We start from the raw sequence: 11225 nt of genomic DNA, 5'->3' as shown, positions 1-11225 counted from the left end.
AGAAGGAAATCTTCAGACCAAATTGGCCCAGAAATCTATTGCACTAACCACATCATTGCCTGACAAAAAGAATCTGTGTGAAGCCAGTGAGAAGAGAGAGAGGGGAAAAAATAACCCAGGCCTATGATAGATCTCATCCACCTTCGTGTCAAAGCTGCTTTCTAAATAGAGGTTAATGTATTTCCCTTATCAAATTCTCTCGCTGGCAGACAAGCAGAACAATGTCACAGTCACTGATCCAGTTGACCCATGTTCCTGTCCCATGTGACACCAAGAGGATCATTGTGTCTGTAAAGCCAGAGATAAAGGTCTAGAGGCACTTCTGAGTTCCTCACCCCTCATGATGTCACGAAGGAAAGAATGGGTTATAAGGGATACACAGTTACTTTCCAGGAGCTGTATTTGAGCCCCCTCAACCTTGCCAGCAGTGGGGATCCCTTCTCCTTCAGACCTGTGTGAAATGTTATTTCCTTTTGCAAATAACAAAGGAAACATGGACCCAACATGACATTTGATTGGAGGCTCCAGGATTTAAGCTGATAGTTAGGATTTTCTGGACATTTACTATGTGCCATACACAGAACTAAGTGCATGTAAATGTTGATTGTTTAATTTCATCCCCACAACAACTCTCTGAGGTTGTTATTGACCACCATGGGCATTTAAAAACATGACTACAAATCTTTGGACTCTTCTCATCAAAAGTCAGGGTCTATGTCTCCTCGCCTTGAATCTGTGCAGGCTTGTGACACTTCCCTTAGTAAGGTGACACTGCCCTGTTTGCTAGCTCAGTTGTTCTTTGAGTCATGAGTTGCCGTGTAAGAAGCCCAACTACCCTGAAGCAGCCATATTGTAAGGAAGCCCAAGCCACACGTAAGGGGTCTACCTCATCTCTGCTGAGCCCAGACTTTGACTTATTCCAGCCCAGGTACCAGACATGTGAGTGAAGAAGCCTCTAGATCAGGGGTCAGCAAACTTTTTCCGTAAAAGACCTGACAGTAAATGCTTTCGGTTTTGCAGGCCACATGGTCTCGAAGAAGCCTCTAGATCAGGGGTCAGCAAACTTTTTCCGTAAAAGACCTGACAGTAAATGCTTACGGTTTTGCAGGCCACATGGTCTCTGTCATGACTACTCAACTCTGCCACTACAGTGCAAAACCAGCCACAGACGATATGCACAAAAACAGGTGGTGGGCTGGATTTGTCCTGTGGGCCACAGTTTGCCAATCCCTGTTCTAGATGATTCTGGCCCCCAGATGTGAGTTTTCCCAGTTGAGTCCCTGAATAATGGGAGCAGAGAGAGACCATCCCCTCTGTGCTCTGTCCCAATTCCTGACCCACAGACTCTGTGAGCATATTAAAAGAATGGTTTTTTTACACCACTAACTTTGGGGTAGTTTGTTGTACAGCAGTAAGAAACTGGAGCACCCCCATCTTACATGTAGGAAAATTGAGGCTCAGAGAGATTAAGTTACTTGCCCAAAGTCTCATAGCTAGTACATGGAGGAAGACAACACTGGCTGCCAGGTTTTCCTGACACCAGAAGCCAAGCGCTCTCATCTGCTAGGATGATGCCATAAGGAGCCAGATAGTGACTGGCTCTGAGATCTAGTAGTAAAAACTATGGTTGATAGCACGAGAGGAAAATAACATATGGGCTTTGGTGGGGAGGCATGGAAGGAGAGATCAGAGATTGCTAGGATGATGCCATAAGGAGCCAGATAGTGACTGGCTCTGAGATCTAGTAGTAAAAACTGTGGGTGATAGCACGAGAGGAAAATAACATATGGGCTTTGGTGGGGAGGCATGGAAGGAGAGATCAGAGATGGAGGGAGGAACAAAATTATGCATAGCCTTGTGGGCTGCAGCAAAGAGTCTGATTTGTTTTCTAAATGCACTAGAAAGCCATTGGACAGTTTTTAAAGAAGAGAGTGAAATTAATTAGAATCACTCTGGCTGCTATGTGAAGAATGTGTTGGGGAGTGAGCATCCTCTCTCTAGCCTTATGCAGAGAAGCAAGACTGTGCCTTGCCAATGGGAGGTTGATGGTCATCACAATGCACATCTGGGATCTCCCCTGTCCTTGTGTTGATACATCTTTTATCCACCTTCAACACAATGTGATCTTCTTGTGAAGCTTGGGAAGTCACCTGTTGGCATGTGCAATCTTTGCCTCCTACTGTGGGGCTGGGAGAAGTATCCCTAGGATAGCTTTGATGCAGCCCCATCAACAGTCCAAAGAAAGAATGTGGAAATCATGCTAATAATTTCCAGACCACAATGGAAGGAAAGGTGCACAGAGGAACCCACTGCTGACCACCGACCTGGAGACGAGCCAGAAGTCAACCAAACTGGTTGTTTGCTGCTCAGAGCTCAGGGCCCCAAAGATATTTGTCCACCTAGTCTCCATCAGAAGCTCAGAAATAGACCCCATCCCATTCCTTGGTGGTTTGATTCAACAGATGTGTCAGAAAGCCCAGAATCATCTGCAAAACTGATCCCAGCAGATGGTGAAACATCTCACAGAGCAAAGCAGGCGTGGTCTGGATCAGGAAGGAAACTCTCTTTCTGCCCCTCTTCTGATCCCTGTTGCACCCTCAACACACCCATTCATTCTCATTCCCAAGTGCCCTCTCTCTAAATCAGAGAGACTTCTGGCACACGCACCTCACCATTGATTGCTGGATGGTCCCAAGCTCTATTCAACACAATCAGCACAGAACCAGGAGAGCCCAGGTGGGCTGGGAGGGGAGGGCCATACTCCCAGATCAGTCCCTTCCTCCCCCACCTCTCACCTGGTGGTACCAGCCCCACATGTCTGGACCCAGCAGAAGCCCAGCCTCACCTTGTTGATTTTGTTGGTTTTGGGGAGAGTCTGACTGATGTGCAGGTCTGAATACCGGGGTGGTTTCCGTAGAGGGTTGTTGATGTCACATGGGACTGACTCTGTCCGGACCAACCTTGCTGGATCCGTAGGGGTAAAAACAGCAATTTGGGAGTTTAAGTATCACTTTGGCTTCGATGACATCAGGAGTGCATAGATCAGACCCCACCTTGACCGCCCACCCCCCTGAGAGTGGAAGAGAATTCTTCCATTAAAAGTGACAGTTCTTGTGTCACTATGTTCTTTGTGGTTTCTAAAATTTTTGTATTGTCAATATATGACTTTGGGTAATTAAAAATTATAATAATAAAACAAGTTATCAGGGTTTTTTTCAATATCATAATGTTGTATTGTGGCATTCATTTCAGAATTGAAACTCATTGTAAACACAAGAGGTTCCTGGTTTCTCAGAGCCAGTAATCAGTGGACAAGCTCACAATATCCATCTGACTGTGCCCTTCTAAACTTTATGGTAGGATCATTTTTCGTTACTTTTAGGATTTCTCAGGCCTGAGCAGCCTGTTGCACATCAAAACACATCATTTGTTCTAAACAAAGCCCTTGGATACCTGAAAGAAAGGCTCAGCTCTTCCAGACATCCCCCTTGGTATCATGCCTAAAGCCACACAGGAAGCTGGGCATACAGTTGATGCTAAATAAATGCTTCTTGATCCAATTTGCATCATCCAAGCCCCTCTCCCTTTTGTTATTTCTATTACTCCCGGGGAACAAGAAAAGGGACAAAAGTAGGAAGCTCAAATTCAAATTTGATGCTTGATGTTGTTACCTGTTAGTTGCTTTTTATTGCAGGGGTGAGAAAAGGGTGTTGGCTGAGAAGTTAAAGCTTTAAGCTGACCAGGGATTTAATTTATCTGCTTAGCCTGAGCTGCCATCACCATGGAAACTGACTATATTTTCAACCTCCTACCAAGGAAGGGAAAAAGCAAGAAGCTGTAGACTTCTGGAAAGTTCAGGTTGCTTTGCACATATAGGCACCTGCCACCTTTGAGTTAAGGGGACACGGACTTGAAGGTGGTGGGAGGGAGCCCTTCTTCAAATGCCAACCTCCAAGAGCAGGTCACCTTCCACAGGCTGGGTCTCATCTCCACGTGGGAGTCGGGTTCCAGCAAGACCCCTTATGGAGAGGAATTTGGTGGAGGCGATCTTCCCAGTGAAGCTGACCCAAGGCAGTGGGTCAAGAGCAATGAGAATTCAGGTTTTAAAATAGCCTCATTGAGTGTATACAGTTCCTCAAGGAACAGATGCTTCTTAATTATGGATGTGGGGTAGGAAGGGGCAAGGGAAGAGAGCTGAAGGCTTTTCCTTCACTTGCAATTCTCTCTCTTTGTGGAGATAAACAATGCAAAGATCACTGAACACCAGCTACCCACTGGCTTTGAGACACATCACAGTAGTTTCAACAGCAATCTGCCACCTTCTTAAGTGTCCCGTGGGTTTATTCTAAAATAGAGCAGATCCCCCTGAGCATGCACTGACCAGGACCAGGGGAGATGGGAGGGGTGTAGAGGGAGGATGAGAAAGGAGGGCTTAGTATTGGATTAGCGAGTTGCTGTGCCCTAAAGTTGTTCCCTGGTGGCTCTAAAGCACCATCCAACCCATAGATGGAGGGGAGCAGGGGTGGCAGGGAGATGGCCAGAAGGAACTTAAAATATTTTAATAAGTTGCTCACATTTGAAAATAATATATGGCACATAAAACTCTATTTGAACTTTTGTTTGAAACATCAGAAATGCTATTAACACAGGTCTGCATTGTTGCTGGAGCAGCTACCATCTCTAGAAGCTGCCCAGGCGTTCCAGTTTGCCATGGCCCCATCTGGTCAGCTCTTCACATTTAGGACACTTGTTTTGCCCTAGTAGGCATCTGAATTGACATGAGACTCCCACTCTAGAGCAGTGCTTCTGAACTTTAAAGTGCACAGGAATTCCCTGCAGATCCTGTTAAAAATGCAGATTCTGATTCAGTAGATCTGGAATGGGGTCAGAAATTGTGCATTTCAAACAAGTTCCCAGGTGATCTTCATACTGCTGGTCCATGAACCACGCTTTGAATGGCAAGGTCTGGACCGGATGTCTGGCAGGATTTTCTGCAATGATAAAAATGCTCTATATCTGCACTATTCAATGTGGTAGCTATATGTGGCTCCTGAGCCCTTGAAATGTGGCTGGTGTGATTAGTTAAATTTGTATTTTTATTTAATTTTAATTAATCTGAATTTAAATAGTCAGATGTGGCTAGTAGCTACTGCACGGGACAGCACAGGCCTAAAGAGTCCTCCAGGGATGAGTGGCAACGTGAAGGATGTAGTCCTGGGGTAACTACCCCACAGCATGAAAACAAGGGGAACTCTTCTGAAAGCTGGACTACAAGGCTTCCCAAGGAGGTGTCTCCTATTGAGTCCTTGGCAGGCAGGGAAAAGCCTTTCCTTCTAGTCTTTCCTTCCAGCTAGATTGGTCTTGCTTTTCCACAGTGGAAGGCTGGCAGAGGCCCTCCCAAAGGCAGCTGCTACCTCCCTTCCAGGACACATTAGCCCAGACACTCCCAGGGCTCTAGGGGATGAAACACAGTTGGCCCAAATCAACAGGCAAGTCAGACCCCTTCCCATTTGATTGAGTCTGGAGTGCACATAATGGAAAAACACTAATCCAGTGGGAAGGAAGAACAATGGGATTGGGGGAAAGAGGACACTGCAAATTAGGAGAGGAGATGAGAATGAGAGAACAGGGTTAGGGAGGGGGGTATAAACCTGGGGACTAAAGTATCAGAAGGACTAATACAGAGGCAAGGAACAGGGAGAACAGGGATGGGGGATGGATAAAGGACACAGGTGTGAGGATGAAGGGTGTCAGAAAGAAAGAAATGAAATAGGCAAGTATCAAGGGATCGGGAGGTGTCCAGAGTCAGCCTGGGTGGAACAGCTATCTTGGATGGGTTGCAGGAGCCCCCACCCACACTGACCCCTAGGGCAGCAAGTGTTAAATACTTACCACCTCGGTGGATGATCAGGAGATGACAGGGTGGAGCTTCTTTGGTGCATTTGTTGTGGCACTTTAACCTGGGAGAGAGAAAGACAGAGAAAGATGGATGGAAGGATGGGTGGGTGGACAGGTGGAGGAGTGGGTGGGTGGATGGATGGGTGGATGGATGGATGGATTGATGGATGAATAGAGGATTAGATGAATAAGAGGGTAGGTAGATAGATGGACAGATGAATGAGTGGTTGGAGGAATAGATGGATGGTGGATAGATGGGTGGAAGAATGGGTGGGTGGGTGGATGGATGGATGGATGAGTAGATGGAGGGTGGATAGGTGGGTAGATGAATAGAGGAGTAGATGGATGAGTGGGTGGATGGACGAATGGGATGCCCCCACTGGACATCCACTGTTCTGGAAAGCTCTGGGTGCTGTGGATCCCAAGATGTGCAATGAGTTGGGGCAGCTACTGCACAGGCATATCCGAGACATTAACTCTGGAGGGAGGCTGCTGCCATTCCACTCTCTCAGGTCAGTCCTGGGTGATCCAAGAGTGGGTGGCAACTGCTTCTCCAACAGTGCCCACATGGACGTCACGCTTTGGAAAGTATTTTCCCCTATCAGTCCATATTTGTCATCATCATCCTTACAATTCTAATCATCATCTACCATTTACTTAAAGACTCATTTGCCAGCCATCGTTACTAATCATTTTACATATACTATGTCATTCGATTTTTATAGCAAGCTTACGAAATGGGTATCATTGTCATTCCCATTTTACAGATGGAAAAACTAAGACCAACTGACTTGCCCTGGCAAGAAAATGCAGGTCAGTGGTCCCAAAGGTAGCCTCTCACTTTTCTTAAAGGCTCAAGATGTAGAAGACTCCAACAGGGGCTTCCAACTGGGATGAGATTAGTAATGGGTATTAAGTTTTAGAGGTATTAAGTTGAAGAGTTTAGAGTCAAATGTCTTCCTTTGAGATAAGCCTAAAATTTCACCTTGCTCTTCCCATGACAGTTGTCTAACTTCACAGAGACAAGAACCCCAATTTACTGCAATCTGGCCTTGTCTTTTTCTTTTAAAACTATGTCAATAAGATTGATATTCACTGTGGAAGGTGCCGTAAGTGCTCCATCCACATCACATTGGATTCCCTTACATTTTTGCGCACACCAGCCTAACTCCCAACAGCCATCATCTCTGCCAGAGGGCTTGCCTTGGGGTGCTTAGAGGTTCAGTATTAAAACAGAAGCGCACGAACACTATACAGAGAAGTGGGAACTTTAGATTTGCCCTCCATCCCCTTCCCGTCTAGGGATTTGATAGTTCTCTTTAACAGACTGGGTTCAAAACTCAGGGACAGACTTGACATTGATTCCCCCTCATTGGTCTAGCTCAGTGGTTCTCAAAATGGGGTTCCCAGGCCAGCAGCATCAGCACCACCTGGGAGCTTTTCTGGGCCCTACATCAGCTCTGTAGGATCAGCACCTCTGAGGCCAATTGATTCCCCCTCATTGGTCTAGCTCAGTGGTTCTCAAAATGGGGTTCCCAGGCCAGCAGCGTCAGCACCACCTGGGAGCTTTTCTGGGCCCTACATCAGCTCTGTAGGATCAGCACCTCTGAGGCCGATGGGGAGGGATCATAAACACTTAAGTGAATAAATGAAATAATTGCAGGTGTGGTAAGTTCATGAAAAAATCATACAGGGAAATGGGATGGAGAGTGATGGGGGTAAGAGCAGCCTCTTTGGGCAGGTGTCACCTGGGAGGGCCTCTGGAGGTGAGTTCTGGCGTAAAGGTTTGGAAGCAAGAACAAGCCTGGTGGGTTCAGAGGTGAGAAGTGAAAGGTCAATGAGGCTGAAATGATGGGGGCAAGGGCAGTGAGGATAGGAAGGGGAGGTGGGCAGGGGCCTGGAGGGCATGGCAAAGAGTCTGCATCTGATTTTACAGGCACTGAGAAGCCCCTGGAAGTCTCTGAAGACTGACAGTGTCAGACTGATGTTTGGGATGCTCTCAGTTGGGGAATCTGCTGATGCTAAAGGGGAGTTGAACCAAGAAGTTTCTGCACTTGGAACAGCTGGACTCCACTCTGGAACCTTCCAGAAAGAAATGTTTCCTTTCTGCCACCCCCACCGAGGAGTCTTTTCTAACAAGCCCAGCCAGAAGGGCAACTCACAGATGCGAAGGTTGCTATCGTGGGCAGCACTTTGAGGCAGAGAGAAGCAATTTCATTTAACCTTTGGACCACTGCCATACAGGACAGAGCAGGACAGGCCTCCCACTGCCCCAGCCCATTTCCTGTCCTATTCCCTGGCATTTTCCTCTCCAGTGTCCCTTGTTGCTCGTCTCTTGCAGTAATGGGAAAGCCCTCCTTTGCTTCTGGCTGGAGAATGGGAGATGGAGCACTTGACCTTCCAGCCAGGGGCTTCCAAGGGCAGCATTAGGAGCAGAAGCGCAGCCTTGCTCATGCAGAAAACCCTGAGAGAAATATCTCCGCTGCCCAGGCACTTACACCGTGCCTGAAGTTCAGATGTCAGGAATCAGAGCCTGCACAACCAGGATCTGCTAATAGAGTCAGCAGGATTAGCCATGCACTGAAATGACACAGACCCTGGAGGGAGGGGGAAGAGGAACGACAGGTTTTGCACCATGCGGACACACTATGTCCCGCTTATGAAGAATCATTTTCCAGCCAGAAATGCACATGATTCCCCCCAAGTAAAAATTTCCTTTTTCACTGCCTGTGAAAGAAAGAACTACTAGCATGTCCCGCTTATGAAGAATCATTTTCCAGCCAGAAATGCACATGATTCCCCCCAAGTAAAATTTTCCTTTTTCACTGCCTGTGAAAGAAAGAACTACTAGTGTGCAATTTATCAGGAGACTTCCTGTCTCAAAATCAGATTCCCCAAACTTACCCTCTGAGGTTCTGATTTAGTGTTTGCCTGATGGGAATGTGAATTTTTGGCAAGCACACATGAAAGTTCAAGAACCCCTGTATAAGAGGAATACATGCCTAGATGAGAGACGTCTGGGAGCCTTAATCTTCCAGAATATAGTGCTCTCTCCTAAAAGGGAAGTGGGGTCAGGAGATAAACCTGGGTTCAAATCCTGACACCACCTCTTCCTGGCTGTGACAACTCAGGCAAGTCACTGACCCACTCTGAGCCTCAGTTTCCTCATCTGCGAAGTGTAGCATCTGTCTCACAGGGTTGCAGTGAGAACCAATGATATGATGCAAGTAGGGTGTCCAGGACAAATACTTGGCATGCAGTAGGTACTCACAAAGCGACAGCTACTATCCTCTTTAGTATGGTAGTTACCGTAATTATTGCTAGTTTGTGCAGCAGCTTTCTACTACAAGCCCCTAAGACTTTCTTTAGCTGGAAACAAGGCTGGCTGGAATGCCTGGAGCCTGCAACTAACCAGGGCAGGAGTAGGTTGATGAACATCCCAGTCTCCTCTCCTTTGGGTGGGACGACTCAGAGGTACATTCATTGTGGGATTACACGCAGGTGCCTGCAGCCATAACCTGCTCTTCAATGCACCCAGCGATGGCTGCCTTCCCTCCCTGTCTCACTTACCCACTTCCCTATTGGTGTGGCCTGGGATCACCTCTCAAATAAACCACTTTCCCTAAAATCTTGGTCTCTGGGTCTGTAGAAACAGAGGAGCCCAACTGACACCACGATAATTAAGAGACCTTCTGACCCACCAATGTGGAATGTCCCACGGCTTCTGCACCGAAACCAAGTCTGCTGCTCGTTGCTCTTGCGGTGTCTCTTTAGCCCACAGCCCTTAATGAATGTGGTCCTCCAGGTGCTCTGTGTCACAGGGAGGGAAGGGGAGGGGTGGGGAGGACACAGCCAGCTGCCCCGGACAGCGTGGGAGATGGCAAACCTGCACCCCAGACATGGGGTAGCAGCGGCACCATGATCTAGGACGGGGGCTCCGAATGACTCCCAGGCAGCAGGGAGAGGTCCTGTGTGGTTCCAGAAGTGGTTAAAAGCTTGGGCTTCAGAATCAAGCTGACCCAAGCCTAAATCACTGTTCTGCCCTTCCCAGCTGTGTGACCAAGGGGACATAAAATGAGAAAATGCCTGTGTAGTGCTTACACAGGCACCGAAGAGGTCAATGTTTCAGCAGGGAGGGATAAAACACACCTGGAGTGCACCCAGGGAATGCCAAGCTATCCTCATAGAGCCTGGAAATTTGGGAGGGATTTATTTAAAGCTTTCATTGAAAATAGTTACTTTTTTTTAACCTCTAAGGCTTAATTGGATAAGCTTCAGTTATCGAGAAAAGTTGCTTATGTGGAATATCGTAGTCTCCCAAAGGAGGTGCTGGAGAAATGAGGTGTTGTCTCTGTCCAACTAAATAGGTGATCTTATCTTGAGGGCAAAATCTGGGTCTTCCTCATTACTGTGGCTCCCTTTCCTTCCCCCCTTTACTGAAAGGTGCTGGTACGTGGTACATAATATGTGCTGAATAAATACTGGAGAAATGGAGAGAGAGAGGGAAAGAAAAAGGAAGGAAGGATGGACAGAACAGAAAATCTGTCAAATGCTCCTGATGTAGCAGCGTTCTAGTCGCTATCAAAGTGTTTTTGAAAAATGATTTCTATTTCTTATAAATTATATCCCTGCTAGTTTGTGAAATGCAAATGTGTCCCTCTCTGCATTCCCTTCTTTCTTCCCTCCCTTCCCCCCAGCATGGGGGAGGGGCACAGGGATTTGACCAGAAGCAAACCGAAGCTCCATGGACCTTGCCCGGGAACTGTGGGGGACAAATGGTCCCTTTTACGAGCAGCTCTGCTGTTTTCTTAATAGATTTGCCATCACCCCCAGCAGAACTGTGAAGCAAGACAAGCCTACAGCCTGGTGTGGAGCTGGGATCAGAATGCTAGCCTTCGCAGAGGGGGGATGAGCAGCACTCCTGCTGGGGAAGACTGTCAAGTCAATTTCAGATGGTTCACTGGACAAATCTAACCAATGTATGGAAAGTTTGCTTTGAGCACCCCAAATCCCTCATTTCTGCTACTTTCTCTTGTCCCACACCAGCTTACTTTGCAATAATCCATCAGGGTAGGGCCCAGCCTTTCCTTACAGAGTACAAATGGAACATTTAAAAAATCTGACCCTTAACATGCAATTGAGGAAACATTAAAAAAGCATCAACTTGGAGCCAGGTGCTCTTATATAACCAATTTACTCTGAACAACAGTCCTGTAAGAGCTAGATACTGTTATGCCCATTTCAGAGTCAAGAAGACTGAGGCCCAGTAAGCAGCCAGTCATACAGATAGTAAAGGGAAGAGTCAGGACAATTCATTCATTCACACA

General features: G+C 47.0%; 1 protein-coding gene across 1 annotated transcript in view; it reads right to left on the bottom strand.

Moving 5' to 3' along the window:
• Positions 1-2845: 2845 nt before the first annotated feature.
• Positions 2846-11225, bottom strand: part of LOC103599214 (kinase suppressor of Ras 2) — a gene marked incomplete at its 3' end in the record, with an annotated part of 244172 nt that continues 235792 nt past the window's right edge. The window contains exons 7-8 of the mRNA XM_008583318.1: positions 5893-5960; positions 2846-2970 (exon numbers count right to left, since the gene is read on the bottom strand). Coding sequence (XP_008581540.1) covers positions 2846-2970; positions 5893-5960 — 193 coding nt within the window. The remainder of the gene's footprint in view (positions 2971-5892; positions 5961-11225) is intronic.

This window comes from Galeopterus variegatus, unplaced genomic scaffold (assembly GCF_000696425.1).
Source record: "Galeopterus variegatus unplaced genomic scaffold, G_variegatus-3.0.2 Scaffold2886, whole genome shotgun sequence".
NCBI lineage: Eukaryota > Metazoa > Chordata > Mammalia > Dermoptera > Cynocephalidae > Galeopterus > Galeopterus variegatus.
The sequence above is the reverse complement of the archived record's forward strand: the minus strand, read 5'-3'. Positions and strand labels throughout refer to the sequence as shown.